At 37.8% G+C, this 25,837-nt stretch overlaps 1 protein-coding gene across 1 annotated transcript in view; it reads left to right on the top strand.

The window, feature by feature from the left end:
- SAMSN1 (SAM domain, SH3 domain and nuclear localization signals 1) overlaps window positions 1-25,837 on the top strand; it is a 49,546-nt gene that overhangs the window by 3,889 nt on the left and 19,820 nt on the right. The window contains exons 2-5 of the mRNA XM_004711314.3: window positions 14,573-14,644; window positions 20,842-20,991; window positions 23,165-23,294; window positions 25,495-25,646. Coding sequence (XP_004711371.1) covers window positions 14,573-14,644; window positions 20,842-20,991; window positions 23,165-23,294; window positions 25,495-25,646 — 504 coding nt within the window. The remainder of the gene's footprint in view (window positions 1-14,572; window positions 14,645-20,841; window positions 20,992-23,164; window positions 23,295-25,494; window positions 25,647-25,837) is intronic.

Raw genomic sequence — 25,837 nt, 5'->3', positions numbered from 1 at the left:
TGTTCACGTGTCTGTGTATATATGCAACTGGAATTAGTTTTTAAAGCTTGTGTTAGTCCAGGTTGACTAGAGAAACAAATCCAGAGACACTCATATATGTGTAAGAGACAGTTTTATAAAAAAGAGCAATTTTATATTGAGAAAACATCCCAGCCCAGTTCAGTCAATCCATAAGTCCGTAAGTCCAATATCAGCACGTGTCCAATACTAGCCCATAAATTTCTTCTTAGACTCAAGCAGCACAAACAATGATGCAGAAGGCAGGAAGATCACAGGCCGGTTGGTGAAAAGTCCTGTGGATCCAATGGCAGTAGAAGCATCTTCAGGGCTCTGGCTGCCATGAGCATGGCTTCAGGTGTCTTGTCAACCGGAATGTGAAGCAGAGAGAGAGAGTTGTCTGCCTCTTCTGATGGCAGAATCAAGAGAGAGGAAGTTCCCAGAATCCTCATGAGAAGGCCACACCCACAAGCAGGGAATATCAGGCTCTGATCTGATTGACAGGCTAGACTCCACTCCTTCATTTTTTTATCCACTTGATTTACCAGAATATAGAGGTCCATTGTATGTAACAGTTTTAGGACCTAGGATAAAAATGTAAATGTACATTTCAGGACCAAAACTTGGCTACTGTAATTAGAGAAACTTGGCCTTTACTTGACTTGGATTAATGAACTGTGTTAGTAAATTTCAACTGAGGTTTTTCTTTGAATAAAGGAAATGCAAACCCCACTGTTATTTTAAAGGGAAACATTGAAATAATGGCAGTTCTGGAAATAGACATCTTTTTTTCCTCCCAAAACCATTTAACGAAAAATCTAAAGTGCATACTAAATGAGACACCATTAATGTCACAGATGCTAATTTTCACTAGCAATGACTGAAGTGGAATTGTTTCCCATTTGCATTTGATCCCAGCAATGATGAGAGGTGATGAGTTGCTGATGAGCTGTTTTCACTGCACTGCCCGCTGTGCAAATTTATGCTCTTAGATAAGGATGACACATAGTTGTGGCATTAAAGTGTGTTCTTCATTGCTTTTTGAAACAAGAAGGATGCATTTTAATGCTTATCTAACCAAGTATAATAAAAGGGAAAAGGAGTGTACATGTCCTGATGCTTATTCTAGGCCAGAAACTTTAACAAGATGCTAATATTCACGGTTTTATTTAATCTTAAATAAGTAGTTTCATTATTTCAGAAGATTGTGCATTTTCCTCCTAAATAACAGAATCAAATCTCTATTTATCTGTTTTCCAAATTTACCAAACTGATACATTGGTCTTCCTTTCTAGTGATGAGAATTTAGATGAACTTTTAGTACCAAAACATTCATAATAGCATCAGAATAGACGACAAAAATGTTCTCCATTAAGAATCAATTAATATTAGATTTTTAAGCTGTCTCGAATGGTAGATAAAGAGATACTTGTGTATGGAGAGAGCCATTTGTCACTACAGCTGGCTAGATCCCTCCCTCCCCTTCTGTTGAGCAGGTTTGGAAATTTTCACTGGTCCGTGAAGTCCTACAAATTGAAAGTGAGGACTTTGAGCTGTTTTCTTTCTAAACACTCTACTCCAGGCAAATCTTTAACCTAGGTCTTTCCACAGTAGCACCTCTGCTTAACCCAAACGCTCTCCCCCATGTTATTCTTTGCTTATTTTTGTATGCCCCAAGACCTCCACTAGAAATCATTTGAGAAATGACGCAGTATAATATTGGTTATACCTCCTTGACCTATGACTTTATGGAAAGACATTAGATCCATGTGGGATACATTGCGAAGGAGAGCTAAGTAGAGGTCACACCGTCAGATCTTCTCATTTAGTTGGTCTATTGAGCACTATTCTTACCAGTGTCCTGACCTCCTGTCTATGCTTCCATGACCTCAGAATGCCTTTGCAAACTTTTCCTAATAAGTAAACATTTCCCAATAGTAGTCATTCCTTAATACCTAGTTGAATTTCTGAAGAAAGTCTTCACTCTTACCTAAGGCAGTGTTTTGAGTAGTACAGCAGAGTAGGGAACATGGATTATAACAATATGGACTAGATCTGAGGTTGCTCTTGTTTAACCTCTCACTTAAGGACTTTGAGCATTTCATTATCCCTCATTGTGCATATCTAAAACAGGGATATAGTAAAGTATATCTCATAGTATTGATGTCAGAATTAAGTTAAACACTAAGTTCCTAGCACATAGTAAGTATTCACTTATTCATCTTTCTATTTTCATGATGTTCATTTGATGTTGCTGTTATATATTTCATTATGTCCTCCAAACAGCTTCTTACCAAGAATTGGGGCATATTTTACTCATATTTGTTTCTCTGAGGTATGTTTTTGGTGGATGAGGGATATTGAATCAACTCTATCATGTGCTTCATACTAAGCCTTGACTACAACTAAAACCTGTTGTAGTATAACATGGTAGTGATTTCTCAATATATATATGATGAGTATTACATGACTAACGGAAAATATTAGTCATTGAAAGTCATGACCTACTTCAGAATACTGTGTAAAAAGAGTGCTTAGAGAAGATTTGAGAAGCACTTATTAAAAACAAACTAGCCATCCTCAGAGTCAGAATGTAATAATCAGACATTGTACTATAATCTGAAGAAAATAAATAGACTTTTAATAAAAGATCGTTGCTTCATAGGATGATTAGAAAGAGTGGGGAAAGTAGCAATGTTCCATTATGTCCAAACCAGCTGAAGGAAATATGCCATTTGATACCAGCTAATCATTCATCTGGCACTCTATTACTGCACAAATCAACCAATTTTTGTTAATCATCTGGGTAGTGCAAATAGTTACACGTCCATTGTTATCTGGAGGTTGGTTGCCTTGGAAGACAGGTCTAATGATCTATTTTTGAAAAAAAAATTGACCACTGGAAACACCATGGGACACAGTTCAACTTGGATACTCCTGGGACCACCATGTGTAAGAATTGATTCCACGGCAACTGAGAATTTTGATTTGATAGCAGCATTTCTTCAGGTTAGGCAATTCTTAGCAGGATTATCCCTTCTTCTCGACAACTCATAACAAATCAACAATTGATTTTGGCTTTTTTGGGTATCTTACTTGTTTGCTATAAGAGTCAATATGGTAAGATTGCTAACTTCTAAAGATGTGTAAATTAAAGTTTCCATGCCTGTCGGAGTGAGGTCTTGATATTAGAGTATTATAGATGGAGTCCTGACCAAGCTTTGGGCTTCCCTAAAGGCCGGAACTGACCTGCCAAGTTTTCCTCACTTCTAGTTTCATCTCTTTTTCTTTGCAATCATTTTAGTAATTTTCATTCCTGGAATAATACATAAGGCAGATTTATCTCATATTAAATATTATTTCACAATTCATAGTGTTATGATATTAGTCTGGATATTTGTAAACAGCAAATTAAAATTTTCAGTTTTCTTTCTGAATTTTTTATATGATCAGAGCTATGCAACTTTGATTTGTTTTCAGATTATGTAAAAAGTACATGAAATATGGAAATCAATATGTGATTTTGATATACTTTGAAACACTATATGTGCATTTTAATAGCATCATAATTATATAGCCATTATTCCTTTTGTGTAGTTTGCTTAAGTTAGGCCAGTTATAAATATCAAATTACTTTTAAATTATGACGATCTTACTAATTAATTCAATTTAAGTAGTTGTTACCAATGAGATGAATGTTTATATTTTGAAAAATTCAATTCACTCAAAAACAAATGCTCTACACTGTTGTCATGATAGCGCAGGTGAAGGGATTCTCATAAACGTTGGGTTCACTTGGAACGCCACCATTATATTTCAGCAGCACAATTCACCCTCCAGTAGATTTCAATCTCCATATGCCAAACTCAAGATGACTGAAAGGAAAATGAATGCAACTGACATGGAGAAATTTCTAACAGTGATATGTTTAATATCCTAACGCCGACATATTTTTCCCACCCCTTCTTTCCTTGTTTGGGCTTACATACTCTATATTTGTCCCACATAAACATGTCTGTTCTAACTAAGGGAAGGGAAAAAAAGCCCCACAAAACATTTAAATTCATAAGCTCAGTGGCAGTGGGTGCTGCCTGAGATGGGAATGTTTATAAGCTTTATGATATTAACTGCAGCACTCAACCTCAGGTGGCATAAAGCATGTAAAAAAGAACTTTCTGTCAGTTTTATTATTTCTAAAAAGGTTCCCCTTGAAGCAGCAGAGTGACCTTGCTCTGCTGAGCTGACATATGCCACTGGATTAATGGTCGAGCTCTGGAGGAGGGAAGCTCACGGATACATTACAACCCCAGAAGCTGGGCTGGCGGTGACCATTAATCAGGGGACCAAAATCATGCATCAAACACACTCATTTAAAAGTAGTAAAAATGACTTAAAAAAAAAACTTTTGAGAATTAGCTTATTGTTTGTCATTACTTGTGTTCAAGGAGACTGCTGCATGACCAAAATATGCTTTGGGGAGACCTTTAGAAAGGTTATTATGTACCCAGAGGCCAAGTGAATGCTGAGAACATTTGCAGCTAACGGGCATGAAAGGGAATTTTAGTCCCAGAGAATTTGATGGAAAAGTATATTAAAGCGATTCTATTTTCCCAACGCAATCTCTTGATGTTATTTAGCCATATTTTCAAAGCAATGGGTTCTCTTAATGTTTGCCTCCATTGCATTTATTTTATTCTTAAAAGTTAGAGTTACTGGACTTAAGGAAAAAAGCATTTGACCAGTACCTTCGAAAGGATAAATGTTCAGGATCCTAAGGCATAGGGTCCACAATCAACGTTCATGGAAGCAGCAGTCAAGAAAGTAAACAAGGCATTGATTGCATGAGTCGATCTGCTGCTGCACACGACCTCTTTAAAGGGTTAGAGGGCAAGTTTTCACTTTGCGGACTAAGGTGCACCTCAGCTCAGCGATGCTATTTTCTGTCTCCTCCTATGCCACGAAAGCTGGACAATGGCTGAGGAAGACCACAGGAGAAATGATGCGCGTGAATGATGGTGTTGTGGATGAATGTTGAAAAAGCCACACGTTTCCAGAATGGCAGGGACCTTTGTCTCAGACTGTTAACTGCAGTTCGAAACCACCAACTTCTCTGTAAGAGCAAGATGAAGCTTTCCAATCCTTCAATGAGTTACAGTCTCAGAAACCCACAAGGCTAATTCTTTGACTTCCAGGGTCACTATGGGTCAGAATGGATTCCATGGCAGCCAGACAACAACAAGCCCTATTGTTTCAAGTCATTATTTCAAAATCATTCTTCAAAACAATACCTTCTATAATAATACCTCTCTAAATAGATACTTTCTTTTGTCATGTTTTTATTATCTTCTTTTTATTAGTCACACTCCATTCTTTTCTTTCAAATGTGGGCTAGAACCACCAAACTTTTGGCCAGAAGTCAAGGGTTTAACTGTCTGTACCACCCATAGGCTTTCAATTTATGTCCTATCTCACTGCCATCATACCAACTCTGACTCATAGAGACCCTACAGGACAGAGTGGAATTATCCCTATGGATTTCCAATACTGTAAATCTTAGTGGAATTAGGGAGCTTCAACTTTCTCCTGCCGAGTGACCAATGCTTTTGAATTTCTGTCCCAAAGATTAGCAGCCCAATGGGTAAGCACCACTCCATCAGGAGTCCTCTCATAACTGGCGTCTCAAAGATGCACGGCCGTGGAGTCAATGCTGACACTTAGGTACCCTATCAAGGCCAGGATAAAACTGCCTTTTTAGGGGTTTCCAATACTGTAAATCTTTGATTGAAAAACCTCATCTTTGTCCATTCATGGTGAGTGATGTTAAACACAGGTTCTTTCATTGGAAGACTGAAATTGGCTTTAGTACCCTTGTTGCTACAGTTTTCCACGATGAGTTGGGATTTGATTTCTGTGTCAGTGCATAATTTGAAAACATTTTATCAAAGTTATCTATCCAGCCAACAGAAAATCTTAAGGAAATTTTCTTATATCAAATGTAAAAGCTACAAAACTACAAATACCTTTTTTGCCATAGTCATTATATTCACTAGAGGCAGTATTTTACTCTCCTTCTCTCCCTGGAAAAGTTCAGAAGATATATTAGATAAGTTCTTGTCAGACTCATATATTTTTACACAGTAGAACAAGGCATGGTTTACCCCTTCATGTTATTTTTTCCTCATTTAACTATCAGTGTCATGGGATTTACGGTTTCTAGTATCTATCATCTAAAAATGATGCAATCCCTTGGTAAATAATTTTTAAGGATGGTTAAGCAGACTCATATTCCATAGATTTCAGCTAATGATCCTTTAAAAATATGGAGCATTTTTAATGTTCTTTGGAATAACAATAAATAGTATAAGCATAGATACATATGCAATGTGCTTTTGCTGTTATCGGCAATACATAGAAGTATCTCTAATAAAAAATATAGCACCCAAAGATACTGTTTAATATACAGTATTTACTTCATTAATTTGGTGTACAAGTTTGATCTGCATTAGAAACAGCTTCTATGTTTGCATTCTCTTGATTTATGACATGGCTCCATTTACTTCTCATGGGTTGAAGCAATTTGGTCGATGGCACCAAGAGAGTGTATATTTCTTGAGGATAAGCTGTCTTATCCAAACAGCCCTTCTTCTAACCACAAAATTTAGCTATGTATGCTCAATTGCATACTGTGCAAACCATACAGTTCTTATGAAACATTAGGAAATAAACTTCATTGACAGTCATTTGATTAAGTTAATATAATTTGCTTTCATACAATTGAAATGTATCATTTTTGACATGTAGCATGAAGGGTCATGTGGGAGTTGCCTTTGGCAGAGATTTTCCCAAGGCTAACAACTGTGAGTTTTTCTCCACATGTGCTCTGGCCCTTGAGGGCAGGGGCAATCAATGTGAACACAAGCAGAGCCATTTACAAGCAGTCTCAAAGGCGAGGTGGGGCACAGCCTTACCCTTGAAGAGCAGGCCTTGCTTGGTTAGGGAGAAGCCAAAGAGCAAAGACATTCCTTGAAAATAGAACACCACGAGGGATCGCTTAGACACGTGGATGGATGTGTCAAGCAATGCGTGAGTTATAAACAAATGGTGACAATCAGGAAGACGTTCTGGACAAGAGCTGAGAGGCGGCATCAGGTTCTGCTTCATCAGATTAACTAGGCCTGCCTGATAACATGGGGAAACTTGGATGGTGCTACAAGCCGAGCTTGAGCTTTATTTTGTTGACAGAAGAAGAGCGATGTACACGCTCTGTGCCTTAGCTGTGCTCATTGTGAAGTAGAGGGACCATCGTCCAATTGGAGAGATAGTGTGATGTAATGAAACCATTCTAAAACGAGAAGTGTGAAAGAAAGGGACAATGCGAAAGTGACCTTGGCAAGCAGTCCATGTGTGGCACAAATCGTTAAGAAGAGGTTGGCAGTTCAGTTTCTCCCAGAGACATCTTGGAAGACAGACCAAGTGACTCTTTTCTGACAGGTTACAGGCACAAAACGCCCACTCTGGGCAATTCTACTCTGTAGCAAACTTAATCGCTATGCGTCACAATGATGGCAATTAATTTTTTATTGGAACTGGCAGAAGGGGACACAAGGAAGGCAACAAGAGAATCACCATAGTTACAATGAACAAGCTTTTCATGCCTTTTGGGCCTGAAAAGATATAATACATAAGTAAATAATAAAATATGTTTAATAATATTAAAACATTTATTTTAGTTAAGCACAGTGAGTCCCTTTACTTAAAATAGAATGTCCTGGCTTCTATTCAGTTCTTAAGTGGGAAGTATGACCAACCGGATAGAGTATAATGTAAATAGTAAGATGCACTTGTAAACCATGCGGAGGTGCAATAACAAATCTCAAATAGTACTTTTACTTCTTTTTACTTATAAAATTTGTTTTGTTACATGATTCAGAAATAATACTCACTTTTATGGATCATTCTACATTTCTTTTTTTCTTTAGTTAGTTCTAATTCATATCTATGGGGTAATCTTCTTTGAGGTAGTTTCAATTTGCTGAAAATATTTCCAGTGGTCTACCTGCTTCTGAAAGTCAAACTCTAGTTATGGAAATTCTGACACATCTTTGAAGCATTGTGGCAGAGTTAGAATATGAGCTTCCTTAGATAGTTAAGTGTTGATAGAAAAGGTAGTGAGCCAGAGAGCTCAAGTACACTAACTTTGTTCTCAGGGGCTAGATATACATTAAAAATAGTTTGACTTTCGATGCATGTTTGAGCCTGGGTTCCCTTGACCCAAGGTTAAGCTGTTTACATTGAAGCCAAGGCTTCAGAGTTCTGTTTGTCTTTTACCCCTCAGCTCCCCGACACCGTGCACAACTGAATGCCATTGACACCACAAGATAGTGTAATTGTTTAACACTGAGGCAATCCTAACAGATTTTTTTAAGTGACTTAAATTTATTTCACACTGTTCAAAAGATCTCAGCACCTGAGTTAGTTAGAACAATTAAATCCTTGAGTGCTGTTGGATAAAGCCTGACAAGTCTATGGAGGGTTAGCATTTTATTATAATAAAATATGCATGCAAGCATCTAATGAAACAGAATCCTGATCTTCAAGAGCACATTGCTAACCAGCACTGTATGTGTGATATTTAGAAGATGTGAGAACTCCCTGGCCAAGTGTGTGTCATTTTAATTTGCTGGTCTATTTCCAAATTCTGGGGGGATCTGACTCACGTATGCAAATATTTTCTTTGAAGAAGACTGTGAACCTTTTCCCCCAGTAGCTTACCTAGATATTAAGGCTTGCTGAATATGATATTTCCTTTCAGGACCCCAGGATTGAAGGTTACTTAAGAATTAACGTAAAGGTCATATTACCCTGTCTCTGTGTTGTTATGCTGCCAGAAGATTGATTGACAGCCCAAAAGAGACCTCTTACCTCTTCTTCATGTTGGTCAAAGTCCTAGAAGCCATTCTTTCTACCGAGTTTACCTTAGCCATATCTTTTTGGCCAGGATCTTTGAGGAAACCAGATCAAAACTCTGTAATAGACTCATACAGTGGAGGAAGCATATCAGGTTGAGAAATGGAAAAAGAAACTTTTTCTAAGTTCAGGCTCTTACAAGAGCTTCCATATCGAGGAGGACTAGATGGTTACCAAGAACCATGGCAAGTTTCTATTATAAGATAATATTCTGTAATCATTAGAATTATTGTTCTGTAATAGTCAGAATTACCAGAAGAGATATGACTAACAAATGAAAACTGAACCCTCTCAGATGGTGTTTCATCACTCCTTGGATTATGTAGGGACACATGTGCATATATGTTCAGATACCACGCATAGTACATGCTCAGCCTTATTTTTTGTGGAAGGCAAGTAGACGATGTGCAAAAGGTTTTCTGCACCATGCATTGCAGACACTCCTCAGAAAGAAATGTATGTTCGTACTAGTCAGCTGGTTACGCAGACATGCATTTAGAAATCAAACATGATTTACTCTTTAGATATGTCTGCAATTACAAAAAACTATCACCTAAGCAATATTAATGAATTTTCACTAATTGAATTCTTATCAAAATCAAGAGAACAATTACTCCTGTGTACGATTTCAGGCTAGTTTATAGCCACATTTTTTAATCCAACCGATAAATATGGAAAGTTTCAAGTATATATAAAAATAAATAAGAATAAAACCTACCCCTCATAACCATCACCTATCATGAAATAATAGTTCATGAAGTTTCATCTTAATGTGCAAATGCTTGCTGTCTCTCACTCAATTATTTTAAATTACATACAATAATAACTACTGAATATCACCAAGTTACCAGTCATTTTTCAAATTTTCTCAGTTCTCTTCTCGATGTTTTGTCATAGTGATTCATTTTATCTCTCTGTAGACAAGGTCCATGGATGATATTTGGTTGCTAGGACCCTTAAAGGCTTCTCATCCGTAATGTCCCTTTCTATTGGTTGCTTGGAGAAATGAGAGTTGGGCGTTGCCTGGACTTCTTCTGACTGATTGCATCCTCTGTGTCCCTTAACATGTTCCTCTGTCTCCACGTTTCCTGCATCCTGGGAATTAGAAACAGATTTGGTCTGTTGGCTTCATTTTAATTTTGAAAGAATGTCATTGGTTGTTTTAGGGACTTTTAATCAGGAATATGGATCACATATTCTAATATAATCTCTTATTTTATTTTAGTGGCTCTTAAGGAGCATTGCTTAGATCTATTTCTGGTGGGTTTGAAGCACTAACTTCCCGTTAGAAGCCACATATGTAAACAACTGCACCACAGGGGTCCCTTCAAAATGCATAGTCCATCACATATGGAATAGAGCTCATTTCCTTCATTTTGCTTATGAATTTTCTGCGCTGATTCTTTAGAGGTTGACTTAATTTTTTTAAAAAGTGAAACTTTTACATAGTTCTAAACTTAAACATCAAGACAGTCCATTTAGTGAAAATTACTATTATCCAAGGGCTGGGATCCGGCCAGTGCCTGCAAGAGACCAGCTGTGATTGCTGGTCCGTGCACTTCACGTGCATCCATCACTGGAAGACGTCCTGTTGCTAAGGTGATGAACATGCTTCAAGAGAGCTTCCCTGCTAAGACAGACTGCAAACAAAAGCATGGTGAACCGCTTCCAAAAGTCAGCCAGGAAAAGCCTTGTATATCATAATGGCTAGTCCTATATGCAGACTCCATGTCAGTTAACTATTAAACATACAACTGTTCCAACACCTGCTAGATAAATGGTAATACTAAGTACAATTTTCCCCATTTTCCCCCATTTGCAGTATGTTCTGGACAAATTTTAAGGGATTCTATTGGCTAATGTCTGGTAGTTTGTCAGGCCTTTTTTCCTAATCTGTCTTAGTCTGAAAGCTCCACCGAAACCTATTGACCATGAGGAATTGTGGGTATTTGAAAGAACAGTGGCATTTAGCAAAAAAAAAATCATAAATTGACAGAGAATAAATAATTCTTAAAGAAATGAAAATTGAATACTGTTTATAAGCCAAGATGGCGAAACTTTGACTTTTATACTCTGGAACATATCCTCAGCTGCATCGTGTTTGTTAAAGTAAAGGGCCAACAAAAATGATGTAAACCCTAATTAAGACTACTGGCAGAAGAAAAACCACAAGGACTCAAATATACAAACAATCACAAAGATGGCACAGGACTGGTCAACATTGTGTTCTCTTATATGAGATCATGAGTAGAGCCAACTATGTAGCAAATCAAAACAAGAATCTGGGAATCACTCTATAACAGAATAAAGCGCTATATTTCCACAGCTGCCTACATTCCCACTGTTTGCATTTACCTTAGATTTTTTTTCCCCATCAGACACCTTTTACTAAACATCATAGTTGGCAGTTTTGGGTTAATCTAAAATTGCTAGAATGAATGCGTGTGGATAAAGGATATCATACCCCTGCGTGTGTCTAATATACTCAAAACACCAAAATCACGGTCACTGAGTAGATTCCAACTCATAGCGAACCTAGAGGAGAAAGCAGATTTTCTCAGTTGGATTATTGCACTGTAAAGTTTCATGGGAGGAACTCCCCTTTCTCCCTTGAAGTACCTGGTGGCTTTGAACTGCTGGCCTTGTGGTTAGCAGCACAATGAATAACCCACCATGCCACCAGCACTACCTGGAAATGGAATGTCTGGGCCAAAGTAAATGCACGTGTGTAATTTTTCTAGATATTGTCAAATTTCCCTCTGTAAGTACTGTACCATTTTACAAATATATCGCAAATTACAGTAGGATAGACTATATAGATTTAATAAATAATATAGCTAAATAAGATAACATATGACCTAAAGTCAACATAAACATTGTTTTCTTAGAAATAAATTGCATTTTAAGCTACTTTTCACATTGATAATAATTCAGTTACCCAGTAACTTTATCCTGATGAGAACTCTATCACAAAAGAGTATTTGTTAAATCTGATCTATTAGTTATACAATGCCAGATTATTGAATTCAGACACAATCTTATTTATTAAGAATGGCCACCTAGAAAAACACTCCGGGTGACTCAGTGGGTTAAGTGTTAGACTGCTGACCAGAAGTCGCAGTTCAAACCCACCGTTGTCCAGTGGGAGAGATGTGACAGCCAGCTTCCATAAAGAGGGTGGCTCAGAAAGCCGTAGCGCAGTTCTGACAAACTCCAGAGGCTACCGCGGGCGGAATTGCCTAGACAGCAGTGAGCTGCATTTGTGGATTGTGTTATCTAGTAAGGATTCCTCATTTTACATCCACGAGACCCACTCTTCATTAGAAAGCATAACCAACCAAGAACCCACCGCCAGAGTTGGTTCCAAATTAACAGTGACCCTATGGAACGCTCCTGTAGAAAGCTTAACGGGAATGGAAATTATCAACTTAATCTTGCATCATAAACTGTAACTTATACATTATTAAACCATCTTAGAAATTCACTACCTTTTAATCTAAAGGATAATGCAAATTTTTAAAAAATATCCTTTTAAGTCATTAGCTTTGTTCCTTGAGCATGTCTCAGCATGGATTGATATTATGCTTCTCTGACTTCAAGCTGCTGAGTGATTAGTAATGAGATGACTGACAAAACTTAAAGTAATAGTCCCATGTGCTTCTAAAACTGCTGGCCCTAAATCTGCTTTGTGTTATTGATATAATAAGGGATGAATTAATTTTAAGAGGTGGTGACTATTGATTACTTAATGGAAGAAGATAGTGTAGAGAAATGCTGAAGTGAGCCTATTCCATGCCCTTCTGAGCAACGTGGCCCATTATCCAGTGGTGGAAACTAGGCCTTAACCTTGATGAATATTTAATAAGCAGGTGGTAGGGTGGATGTAGAATAGAAAAATTGCCCAGACATAGACCATCAAAAAGGGTTCAAGTATATAAAGAATAACAGGTTTTATCTTTGTTCAGATTGTTTGTAATCAGGAGAATAATACACTCAATTCCCTTCAGTGAACTTGAAACCATGGTGGTCCGAAAATGCTTCCAAGGCAAATTGAAGTGATTAATGCTCTGGAAGTTCACTCTAGTTATGTGAGCCCTGCATAAGGAGACTGCATTCTCCAGCATGGTTCTGAATTTCTGCCCTTCTCTGAATCTCTTATCCAAACTGAAGGGCTTGTTCAGCAAGGGTGGCAAGCTAGCAAAAGGCGTTAATTGTGTCTAACACAGCCATCATCCTGGGGCGGTATCCGACATCACACTGTCTATCAAGCTAACCCCTTGTCACATGTCAGGTTCTTTTTTGTTTCAGCTCATTTAAAATGGAAACAGGAGTTTTAAAGATAGCTGGTGGGAAGATACGAGTATGTGAGTGCTTGGAGGACTTGCAGCATTGAAACTGACTTAACCCTAAATCAGCCGTGATCTCGAAAGACAAATACAATGTTTTATAGATCACTGACTCCTATTATTAATTTTTCAAATAGCCAGATTATTTTCAGTAGCACTCATTTATTTTAGGTTATTTTAATATGATAAGCTTGAGATGAGATATATTTCTTAAACTAGAGCAGATTCTTGGGATTTATGGGAACACAAAGAACACAGCCGTCGGCTATCTACCATCCTACACAATGTATCAATTGAAATCGATACCAAGGAAACATCAATTTTTTGACTCAGGGACCCTAAAGATGTTTTTCAACTGTGTTATGGGAACCATTTACTTTGTAGCACATCAGGGTGTGATTACAATTACCTGCCCCAAATGTGTTGAATAAGAATAACAATTCAGCTTTGTACGTGAAAGGTATCCATGGGAACAATCTTCTTTCAGCACATTGAGCATTTTCTCAAATTCCGTGCATGATACAAGGGTCTAGAAGACTCATTGCAATTCAAAGTTAAATCTAGAGATTCCCTTTTACACCAACCTCAGACCCTGCATGCCTAAACGCTACTTTCAATTGACGTCTTTTTTGGATTTCCAGCAGAGTTTCGAATTATCAAGAGGAAGATATGGAACTCTACTATCTTCTTCCTTTTAAAGTCTTCCTATTTCCTCTCCCACAGACAGGCTTTTTCCATGGAAGGCACTAAGTAGACATATTTTACACATGTGCTCATGTTTCTTTTCCAATAAACTTACTCTATGAAACATAATGGGAAAATTACTCCCGTGCTTGGTTTTGTTGTTATTGGTTTGCTGGTTGATTGGTTAGTTGGTTAATACTACCAACCTTTCTCTCTTGGAAGTATAAGTTAGTGGTCAATTCATTCCAAGAAGGCTCAGTTGAGAATCTCTAGGCTTTTTCTGTTCCCATTTCCACCAAATGCAACACTGTGAATGAAGAAATAATTTAACAGATATTGTCTAAGGTACTTAACCCTTTCACATTAAACATGAAGATATTTTCTGGACTGAAGATATCAAATATTAATATGTATTGCATTTTAAATACTTCTCGATGATGCAGACAGAAACATTTTTGAGGTCATAGGAGTATTTGAGGGAAACTGGTGCTTCTTAATTATAATCAATTACATTATCAGTTTTAACAATGAGAGCATAAACTCTAAGTTTACTTTTCTTTATTTTTCCTTTTTTATAGCGCAGCAGCAGCTTTGGGAATTTTGATCGTTTTCGGAATAATTTCACATCAAAACCAGATGACTCAACTGAGGTTAGTGTTTGAATCTATTTTAATAAATGTTCTTCAAATACACTATGCAAACATTTGAAGGCAAAGTCACTAGGAACAGTTCTGAGCATGAGGCAAGATGGGACAGACAGTGTTCTGTTCTAGTGTGCATTGGGTTGCTATGGGCTGGAACCAACTCTATGACACCTATTAAAAACGCAACACCAGTGTCACTTTTGCCAACATCAGTCAGAATAATCCATGCCTATGCCAATAATGGGTTTTGCAGATATGTTTGTGACACATGAATAATTGTTTAGAAGTGCCACACTGGACATGGAGTCCTATTGGTGTATTAGTTCACTTGCCTGACCGCTGTCACGGCGGTGCTTCATCTCACCCTGCAGCTCTGTGGGAGCAAGGCCTGATGATCAACTGCCCTATAAATGGCAGCCAAGAAACCACGAGGGGCTGGTTCTACTTTCTCACCATGGGTCACTATGGGTCAGTCAGCTGGAATCACCTAGCCAGGATGATATGCTGGGAGTTTGGAATCAAAAGCTATTTAAAAGAAGCGAAGATACCTGGGAAGGGACAGTATGAACTTTGAGACATTCGAAGTAACACAGACAATCCCAACTTTTCCAACTATTTCCATAAGAAAACAAAAAGCAGGACAAATCTTCTGTAAGTTATAATCATTTTAAATCAGGACATAGTTATGTGGCTTACTGTAAACTTACTAAGGAGAACATATGATCTCTTAATTACTTCCTTAAGGGTGGATTGAAATGTCTCACTGGTGATTATTACAGACACATTTGCAAATCATAAATACTTTAAATGTAGCTTTAAAAAATCTCCCCATGTAGTTAGATTTATATAATAATAATAATGAAAAAAATCTTAATACTATTTATGTTTCATTGACCAATTATAATAAAGCAGGCACATGACTAAGCATTTTACCTACATATCATATTTTCATTGTAAAGTTGAAAGAATGTGCTCCATTCAGTAAAATTACCCTTAAATGACAGCTGAATTACGACAAAGGCAGAACTGAGCCTTTCCTTTCACTCTATAGTCTACCGTTTTATTCTACTACTTTATAACTGGGCCACAAGCAATAAACAATCAATTAAAGGAATAACAGAGGGGAAGGGTGTTGGGAAAGTTAAACATATGTTTACCATTGAAGCTGATGAAGGAACCCCCAATTACATTCACTTTAAACCCCAAAACCCACCATCTTAAGTTGACCCGACTCATCATCACCCTCCTTCGGGTTTCTGAGACTGTGAGTCCTTTCCGGAGCAGAAAGCCTCCTCTGCTTCCTTGCTGAATACCTGACGGTGGTGAGACACTGGCCTAGGGATGCCCAGTCCAAGGCCTACTCTGCAACACGCTGATGCCCCTTACATTCATTTTATTCACTAGATTTTCAAGTTTACACAAGTATTTATTACACATTTCAGTTACTATAACAGCATTGTTATAAAGTTGGTTTTTTTCCCTTTTGTTAATCTAATTTCCCAAGTAATTGGGGGAATTCTACATGTCTACTAATGATTAGTATGTTTAGCCCAGTACTGGATAATCTTGACAAAGAAATGGGGACAAAGGGAATCTGATATTACTTCATAAATGTCAACATTGATATAAAGATATGTTTGCATGTATCCCTTTTATCCATCTGTATGTTTTTCTACTGCCCCCACCCTGCCTTAATAAAACCAAACAAGTGCATGTGCTTTGAGTCAGTTCTGCCTCCTAGCCCCCCTCGAGGGCAAAGGGGAATTGCCCAGAGGATACCCAAGAGGGAACCTAGTGGGTTAAAGTTGGGCTGCTAACCACAAGGGTTTCTGCTCTTGTTTCTAAGATGAACAGTCTTAGAAGCCCGAAGGACTCATTCTATGCTGTCCTGCAAGGTCACTATGAGTTAGATCTCAGAGGATCTGGTTTGGAGCCTAATCATTATGGAAGCAGATGGACGCATCTATCTCACAGTGGTCGGTGGACTCAAACCACCTGGAGCAGCCACCGATCCGCCAGGGTTCCGACTTGCTTATAGACACACACTTATTTGGAAATGTTGTTAGACCTACATAGTAATATATATCAATATTTATATCATTTGTAATATTTATATTATGACATGTGATACACACATGTATAACAAAAGGCACATAGAATCTTACTTTCAGTTTCGATCCTATAATATGTCCACTGCTGTGGAATCAAATTTCAGCTCTTAGCAATCCTATAGGACAGCATAGATCTAGCCTATCAGGATTCCAAAGCTCCATAACTTTATGTATATTTATAGACTGTCATATTTTCCCCATTAAGTAATTGGTGCTTTTGAAAGAGTAAACTGCAGTTAACAGTTGATTGCTTACCACTATCCCTCCAAAGGTTCCTTTATAATATAGATAAACCATAATTTCTCCATAACCATACAGATACAGAGTCCACTATGTTTTAATTGATAACTATAAAATAACCTACAAAGTAGCCTAGGATTTTTGATACCCACCAATTAATTAATATCAGTGTCCTAGAAATTTCAGAATAAGTTGATAACCATGAAAGAGTGGTTTGCACATTTCTCAGCAATTTAGAATTTAAATTTTCACCAAATATCTATTTATAGTCTATTTTATGAAACCATTTCTATTAAGCACTCCGGAAGTACTGCCGAATGACAAACAAAACCCCTTTGTGAAGCCTGGAATCTAGAAAGAGAGCGAGAAATGCTAACAAAAACAGACAAAATCAAACACTCAAACAAAAGTGTGATTTGGGCTATGAAATTGGATATCATTAGGTGGCAATGATAGAAAACTGTTATAATTTAAAACATTTTGGCATACTCTTGGAAGTTTCTGCAAAGAAAGATATAAAATGTCCAGATTAAAACTATGTCCTCTACAAGTTTAGTTAATATAGTGAGTTAGCCTAGGCAATACTAAAATAACGTACTCTCTTCTTTATTTTAGTTGGTAAAATAATGTTACAATTAAAACGGAAGAAGTTTATGTTGAAAGAAAAGAGAAGAAAAAGTTTAACTCTAAAATTTCAACATGCTTCCATGTTCATTTTTTATTCAGGGATTTTGATTTAAACAAAGAATATTTGCCTTTATAACCTTGGATATATAAATTAATAAAGTGTAATGAGGGCTTAAATTGGCTGTCCATTCCCATTTATCAGAGGTAATTTGGGGTAAGATATGCAGTAAAGCATAATATTGATTAATAATGATGTTAACTATGTATTTAAACCTTCCTGTGAAAATAATCTGTTTCACAAAAGAAAGTTTCCTATTAATTGTTTTTTAATTCTGAGACCAACAACAACAGCAAAATGACTTGCCTCATGGTGAGTAGTGCTGTGTGGTGCTAGACTTAACATTTTCTTCCTTTGAGAATCAGATATAGTAAGATTATACAATCCCAAACGTCCATAATAGGTAATCACTGTGAATATCTACATGAGATGTTTGATTCATTCAAAAAATATAGACGGCCAGTTCTGCACTTGAACGTATTGTGTTATCGCTGTTCAGTCTCTTCTGAGCAGGGAGGTCCCACATACGGAGACGAGAACTACTCCAAAGGGTTTCCACGCTGGGACCCTCGGGAATCCGATTGTTAGCCTGTCTTCCAAAGTGTCCTGTGTGGGTTTGAACCACCAACCTCTTGACTAGTCGTTGTGCACTTACTGTTTATGCCATCCAGTGACTCCAGAAGCATCTAGCAGATCTGCATAAATAGAACCCCTGCGATCTTGGAACATGCATTATAATGGAAGATACAGACAATACTCAATTAAAAATATCAAACAAACGAAATTATCACTGAGTAATGTTAAGGGACTAGCAGAATAATAAATCAGGATAAACTTACAGTGTGTATTGGCAACTATAGGGTATTTTAAACTGGCTAGTCTATCAAAAAATGTCTCCTCTACTGCATGGCATGTCAGTGGAGAGCAAGATAAATGAAGGAAGATATTTACATATATCTAGGGGAAACCAGCCCTGGTGGTACAACATATTAAGTTCTTTGCTACTAACCGAAAGTCTGGTGGTTTAAACTAATCCAGTGGCTCATCAGGAGGAAGACATGGGGAACTAAGTGCTTTGTAAAGATTATAATCAAGGAAAGCTCATGGAGGCAACTTCTCTGTCACCTCTGGTGTCTGTGACTGGAAATTGATCTGATGGCACCTATATACAGTAACAAGTGCACATGGCAGGAAGGTGAGTTAGAAACAGCAAAGGGACAAATAGGGCAAAACTATAGCATAGTGCTTTTTTTAACTGTAGGTAACAACTGGATCACTTGGAGAGTCTCTGAAAACCAAACAATCCCCAGGAGGAAGTAGCCCTGCTAGTCCAGTAGTTACGCCCTTGGCTGTTTCTAAAAGGTTAGCAGTTTGAACCCTGCAGCCACCCTGTGGAGAAAGATATGATTGCCTGGTTCGGTAAAGATTCCAGCCTTGGGACCCTGCCAGGAGGCTTCTTGGGTCTCTGCCCAGCGGGGACTCTGTAAGTCAGAATTCACTGGACAGTAACAGGGTTGGTTTATTTATAATGTTTGCATCTCCAGGTTTGGGGACCACGTTTTGAAAACCATTGCGATGGTGAGGAACAGAGGCCTGAAAGTTGCTGGGGGTGACATGGAGAGAGTATAGTAGGTCAGATGCCATAGACGTCGTATAATATATGCATGCTACATTGTAATAACACTAAATTAATTACATTGAGTCATATTTATATTATAGGGAGTTATGGGCTACAAATAATGGGCTTTAGTCTAAGTTAGATGAGGAGTCATTAGTTCAATAAAACAGACGTAAGTAGAATAAAATGTAAACGAAAAAAGAAAATAAAGCATTCGCTGAGTACACTGTGAATGACATGAAAAATGTTAATGACTGAACCGAGTATATATTTAGGTATATAAAAATGTGGGAATTTGTATGTACACAGAAACCAACGATAATAAACTCATTGCTACCTAGCGAATTCCAATTCAGTCTCCCTTCATAGGGTTTCCATATTTTTTTTTAATGAGAGCATATTGCCTTATCTTTCTCTCACAGAGTGGCTGGTGGGTTTGACAGCTAAACACTGATCTGACAGTGCTATCAGTGCTCTTTATTTACTACCTCTTAAAATGAAGAAAGGAAGGAAGGAAGGAAGGAAGGAAGGAAGGAAGGAAGGAAGGAAGGAAGGAAGGAAGGAAGGAAGGAAGAGAAGGAAAGAAAGAAAGAAACTTGGAGTTTCTCCATGACTTTGATTAACTTTAAATATGACCGCATCCATTTCTATCAGAAGAAAAACCATGTTTTAATGTTCATTCAGCACAGGTTGATGCTGTGGCCATTTCTAAAGCATCCAGTAAGAAAAAAATCTCAATGATATGGACATAAATATACATTAGCCTCCTTGGTATTTAATTTTATTTTGGCCAACTGAAAACCAACAAAAATCTGCTGGGCAAGACATCTCTAAAATGCTGAGAAGCAAAGATGCTACTTTGAGGATAAGGTTTGCCTGACCCAAGCCAGGATATTTTCAATGGCTTCACATGTATGTGAAAATTGGACACTGAATAAGGAAGACCCAAGAAAGATCTATACATTCGAATGATTGTGTTGGTGAAGAATCCTAAAAGTACCATGGACTTCCAGAAGATCCATCAGATCTGTTTTGGAAGAAGCACAATTCTGCTTCTTAGAGGCAAGAGTTCATCTCACACACTTTGGGCATGCTATCAGGAGAGACAAGTCTCTGGAGAAGGACATCATGCTTGCGAAAGTGGAGGGACATTGAAAAAGAGGAAGGTCCTTGGACAAAGTGGATTGACACAGGAGCTCACACATAAGAGCAGTTGTGAAGATGGTGCAGGACCAGGAAGTGCTTGATTCTGGCGTCCAGGGGGTGACTGTGAGCTGAAACAGACTCATGGCCTATAGCAACAACACCAAAGCAACCAGAAAGGGTGATTTCACGTAGCTATAAAAACAGCCCAAATAGCAAATGTGAAACTACGGTTTGAGTTGGTAATACAAGTAACTAGACCTGGAATTTCAAAAATGGATAAGGTATCTGGATTATTTAGCATAAAATATAGAAAACCCACAAATTCAGAATCTTTTCTTTAATAATGATTTCAGACCAATTTTTCTTGCTTACTATTTTCTCTTTTGTCCACAATTCTACCTAGGTATGTGAAGGTGAACACATAAATGAAAATGGAGAACAAAAAAAAACTTTAAATAATGAAGGAGGTTTGGGTAAAAAAATGAGAGCTATTTCCTGGACCATGAGGAAAAAAATGGGTAAAAAATACATAAAAGCCCTTTCTGAGGACAAGGTAAGTGCGCTCTGTTAATCACTTACATTTTTTTTTCTATTAGAAATTTCTTAAAATATTCAATAGGTTCTTCTTCCAGGCGTAAAAGCACTTAAAGTTTTATGAGGTACTCGGGCATTTATTTTGTTCCTTAACTATTGTGCCAATAAGTTGTGTGGAAGAAAGTATTGCAACTTCCATTTGAACAGAAGACACTGGGACTTGGATTCATCACAAAGTGGGTGTGCAAAGAGCAACATGCCCTCTATGCTGTCTCATACAGAACCAGTACTTCATTTCTTCTATTTTTTTTTCTGGTAAATACTGTTTTGAGTCACATTTTATTCACCCATTCATCAATCACGTGCATTCGTATTAGTAATAATAATGGTTACTAGAAATAATACTACTGCTTGTAAATACAAATGGTTGTGTGGATTTATTTTGTCTTCGGTTTTATTTCTCTTATGCACATATAGTCTATGTTTGACATTTTGAGAAATTATCAGCATTTTCTAAGAACATGTTCATTTTCCATTCACCGTTGCAATGGATGACGATTCTAAAGTTCCCACATGTTTCTCAACATATTTGATTCTAGCCATTTCAGTGGGTTGGAAATGGAATTGCATTGTGGTTTTTATATGTATTTTTTTATGATTAATGATGTTGAGAACATTTCATGTTCTCATATGGGGTTCTTGTTGCTAACACATTTGGAGTCTTATCTAAGAAGCCAATGCTAGCCTAAGGTATAGACAATTTACTTATATGTTTTCTTCAAGGAATTTTATCATTTTAGCTCTTAAGTTTTGGTGTGTGATTCATTTACGTTAATTTATCTATGCTGTGTGCTATGAGTCCAACATCATTCTGTGGCCTGTAAAAATTCAATTGTTCTAAGATGCTTTATTTAAAATATTATTCTTTCTTATTACTGCCATGGAACACTTGTATTCCATAGGTCTGTCTTACACCCATTGTGTTTTCAGACATCTTCAAAAGCACCTCCATTCACAGCTCCTCCTTTTTAAACTCTTGTTGATATCAATGATGACCAAAGGTTGTCAAATACAATGATTCTTTTAATGCACATCTGACATCTGTGGGGGGAAAAAAAGATGGGGAAGCAAAGAAGATTGGGAAACAAGGGTCTCAGATATTACTTTCTGAGAAAGTTTTTGGACTTATTGATGGGAAGTGCTTGAGCCAAAATTTTATTTACAGGAGTCCCACATTCTGCCAAAATGGTTTTAATAGTGTCCCAGCTATGGCGGCGTTTGCTTGAGTGCAGCCTTGGGGCAAACATGCTGAATCTAGAGGACTGTCACTTGGCTGTCAGTCAGAGCCTCTGCAGCAAATTAGGTCTTTGTGGTACATGACCCTGGCCACCACATGTGGTCTATAACACTCCCCATGAGCTGGCTCCACTCTACATTTCTAAACTCAGATCCAAACACTCTTCCTTCCCTCCACTGAGATCCAGCCACCTCGGTATTTGTGGTTTTCTCCTGCACAACCCAAGCATATTCTAAGTTTACATCCTTGTCATTTGCGCTACAATTCACTAGGAAAACTGTCACCAAATCTTTACATATGACTTCTTTTCGTTGTTCAAATCAAGAAGTTGCAACATGTAGTACCTTACTTAAGAGATCTTTAAAGGCTACCTATCTAAACCAGTCATCCGTACCAACCAATCCCTAATAGCCAATTTGCCTCCCATCACGGAATTTTGTCTCTTTCATCCTACATATATAAAACTATGAACATATAAATACACACATTTAGTCTAACTTCGTACTGCATTAGATCAAAGAGTTTGCTACGTGTTTGCTGCAATGTCTGTTTTGACATAAACAGTAGCTGGTACTTGGAAGGGATCTTACAACTGGTGCTGAATAATAGATAAGGAACAAATATCCGGTCAAATAATCTTGATAAGCGATTCATCCTAATTTACAATATTGAACTATTAAAATTTCAGTTGAATATCTAAAGAATTTTCTTAAGTATAATGGAAAATGTTTTGCTAGGAATTGAACTAGAAGATTAATGAAGCTCATATTTTATGCTGATATATTCCAAATACTGTATAGTTAAAATATGTGTTGTTTATTAAATCAATGCACATGGTAAACATCTCCATGGAAATCTCTTCTGTGCACTGAACCTCTGGTATGTTTTACTGAAGGATGAGGAAGATGGAGACGATGCTCCCCATTATCGAAACAGTGACCCCATGATTGGGACCCACACTGAGAAGGTCTCCCTCAAAGCCAGTGACTCCATGGACAGTCTCTACAGTGGACAGAGCTCATCAAGTAAGACTTGTCAATAAGTGGCCAGATCCAAGATGCGAAGCCCAATTTAGTAAATTAAAAACAACTGATTTGTTCCCTTAGGCTTGTATATCCAATTAACAAGGTTCCAGTTCCTTGATAAGAGAAATAATAGAAATGTAGGATGCAAGACAAGTAGTATCTATATGGAATTGCTATTGTCCAGAATGATATATCACACATTGTGTTATTTTAAATCTTTTAACCCTATTGTCAACAGGAAATATGCCTCAAAAAAGGTGCACAGGGTAATTAGATCTGCAACCCCCAAAGGAAAGTGCATGCTGGGAAAACAGAAGCTTTATGTTGTGCCAAAGTTTTTAAATTGTCTTAATTCAGATCAATGGAATCCTGCTTTGTTTCTTTGTTAGTCTCTTTATTTATTTATCTATATATTTTAAGCTTGGCTTCCCTTCTTTCTCCCTCCTGGAGCTCATCCATCTTTTCTCTTCCCTCCCTCAGCCTGTCCCTCTCTCCCCCTCTGATTTCTCCTTCTCTCCTTCCTTTTAGACATTCTCTCCTCCTCTCCCCCTCTCTCTCCTTCCCCATCCATCTCTCATTTTTCCTTCCTTTCCTTTCTTTTTTCCCTCTCTCCACCCCACCAAAGTAGTCTGAAAGGTGCAGGGCATTCACATTAATTCCAACATTTAACTTTTAGGTCTTCTTCTAGCATTAGTGAGTAAAGAGTAAAATAATACATAAATACCAAATGAATGAAGGAATGTAACCAATTAGGGGGGATTCATTAAAGAATATTTAAAAGGGATTTTAAAATCAACGTTGATAGCTTTCTAATAAGGAAAAACATGGTTTAGTTATGTAGTCAGCTACAATTTGGGCATAAAACTACTGATGTTTCAGAATGCCTCATGACTTCATATATATAAACTGTTATATAGTCCTCTAATCTTCTCAGATATTTCAAATATTTTTGTAAAGTTTATTCTCCATTTCTGATGAAAAGAAGTGCTTCTCCTTTGAAAATGCATCAGACAAGATGTTTCAAAAATCCCAAATTCTATTCCCAGTCTCTCATTGGTTATACAATAGTTATTTTGTGAAAACAGCTAGCGCAGAAACACTTGAAGGATACATTTTGTGTGTTAAATTCAGGTTTTATTAGTATTCCTTCCTGCTGCAAGTTTTCAAGTTTGAGATTGTGGTTGGAAATGTGGAGAAAATTTAATTGATGCGAATGTACCGTGAAGAGCCAGGATCTGGGACAGTCATGCAAATGAGGGGACAGGAGCACCTTTACCCGTTGGTCATAGATGGCATAATTGCTGTCATCAGACAAGTTAGATTGTTCTGACACTAGTTCATATACAGTGTGGAGCATCTCAGAAAAACCTTTATTTACATCATGGGTGGGAGCAGACGATAGGCCATTCTCCCAAAGAACAGAGCATCAAACGGCCTCACTGAAGGAGGAAGTGGTGGAGAAACTGAAGGTTATTTTCACTGGGAATCTGTCCCGTTCTCAGACTGGCAGCAGAAACGGAATGTCTTTCACTCTTTCTTTGAGGTTCAAGTTCATCAAGGAAGGGAACCAACAAACAGATTTGGAGTCATTTTTAAAGCCCAGTTTAGAACCATTTTGAACCACATTGTGTATCCAGACTTCCAGAAAGAACTTCCTCCTCTCACCACACTGGCACAGGCAAAGTGTCGCCCTTATGTGCAGAGACGTTGCCTCACAGTGGCCTTTGGTGCACAATGGGAAACTGGGAACATTTTTTGAGACAACAGTGATACGTTGTGGTGAACCTGACAGTCTCAGACCTTGACCACCCTGACATTAGTACCACACAAAGTTCAAAGTGCTGCTCTCCCCTTCTGTCTTGGTTTACAGGTACAATAATCATTGTCTGATTTGAACAGAGGTTAAGCCTAAACCATCTACCTGTGTATCACGTTTGCACTGTATTACTGAATCAAATCATGGTGACCAAAGTGAGAGGGTGGTTTGGTTAATGACAGGAGCCAGACTGGCTGGAGAAAGGTCAGAAATAGCTCAGACAGAGGTCACTCACGGAGAGTGACAAATAGGAAGCAGGCATCAGAATCCCTGCAGAAGGTTGACATGAAATGCGTCCGTATTTTCATCCTTCTCTCGTGTCCACATCCTGGCTCAGAACATGGGGAGCTCTCTGTAACAATTCTTAACCGCTGCTTTCTGCAGGTGGAATAACCAGCTGTTCTGATGGGAATAGTAACCGGGACAGCTTTCGGCTTGATGATGAAGGTCCCTATACGGGACCATTCTGTGGTCGTGCCAGAGTACACACGGATTTCACACCAAGCCCTTATGATACAGACTCTCTCAAAATCAAGGTAAGGCAGCATTATCTCTACTTGCTGTATGGATTACAAAATACTGTGCTGTGATCTCTTTCTGGAACCCAATTGGCACAGTCGTTATGAGTTGGACGGCTGCCTGCAAGGGCAGCAGTTTGAAACCACTGGCCACTCTGCAGGAGAAAGACAACACTTTCTACTCCTGTAAAGAGTTACAGTCTCAGAAA

The sequence above is a fragment of the Echinops telfairi genome, unplaced genomic scaffold, assembly GCF_000313985.2.
Source record: "Echinops telfairi isolate 266 unplaced genomic scaffold, ASM31398v2 ScPeMD7_7469;HRSCAF=8507_0, whole genome shotgun sequence".
Classification (NCBI taxonomy): Eukaryota; Metazoa; Chordata; class Mammalia; order Afrosoricida; family Tenrecidae; genus Echinops; species Echinops telfairi.
This window is presented reverse-complemented; position numbering and strand designations above follow the sequence as displayed.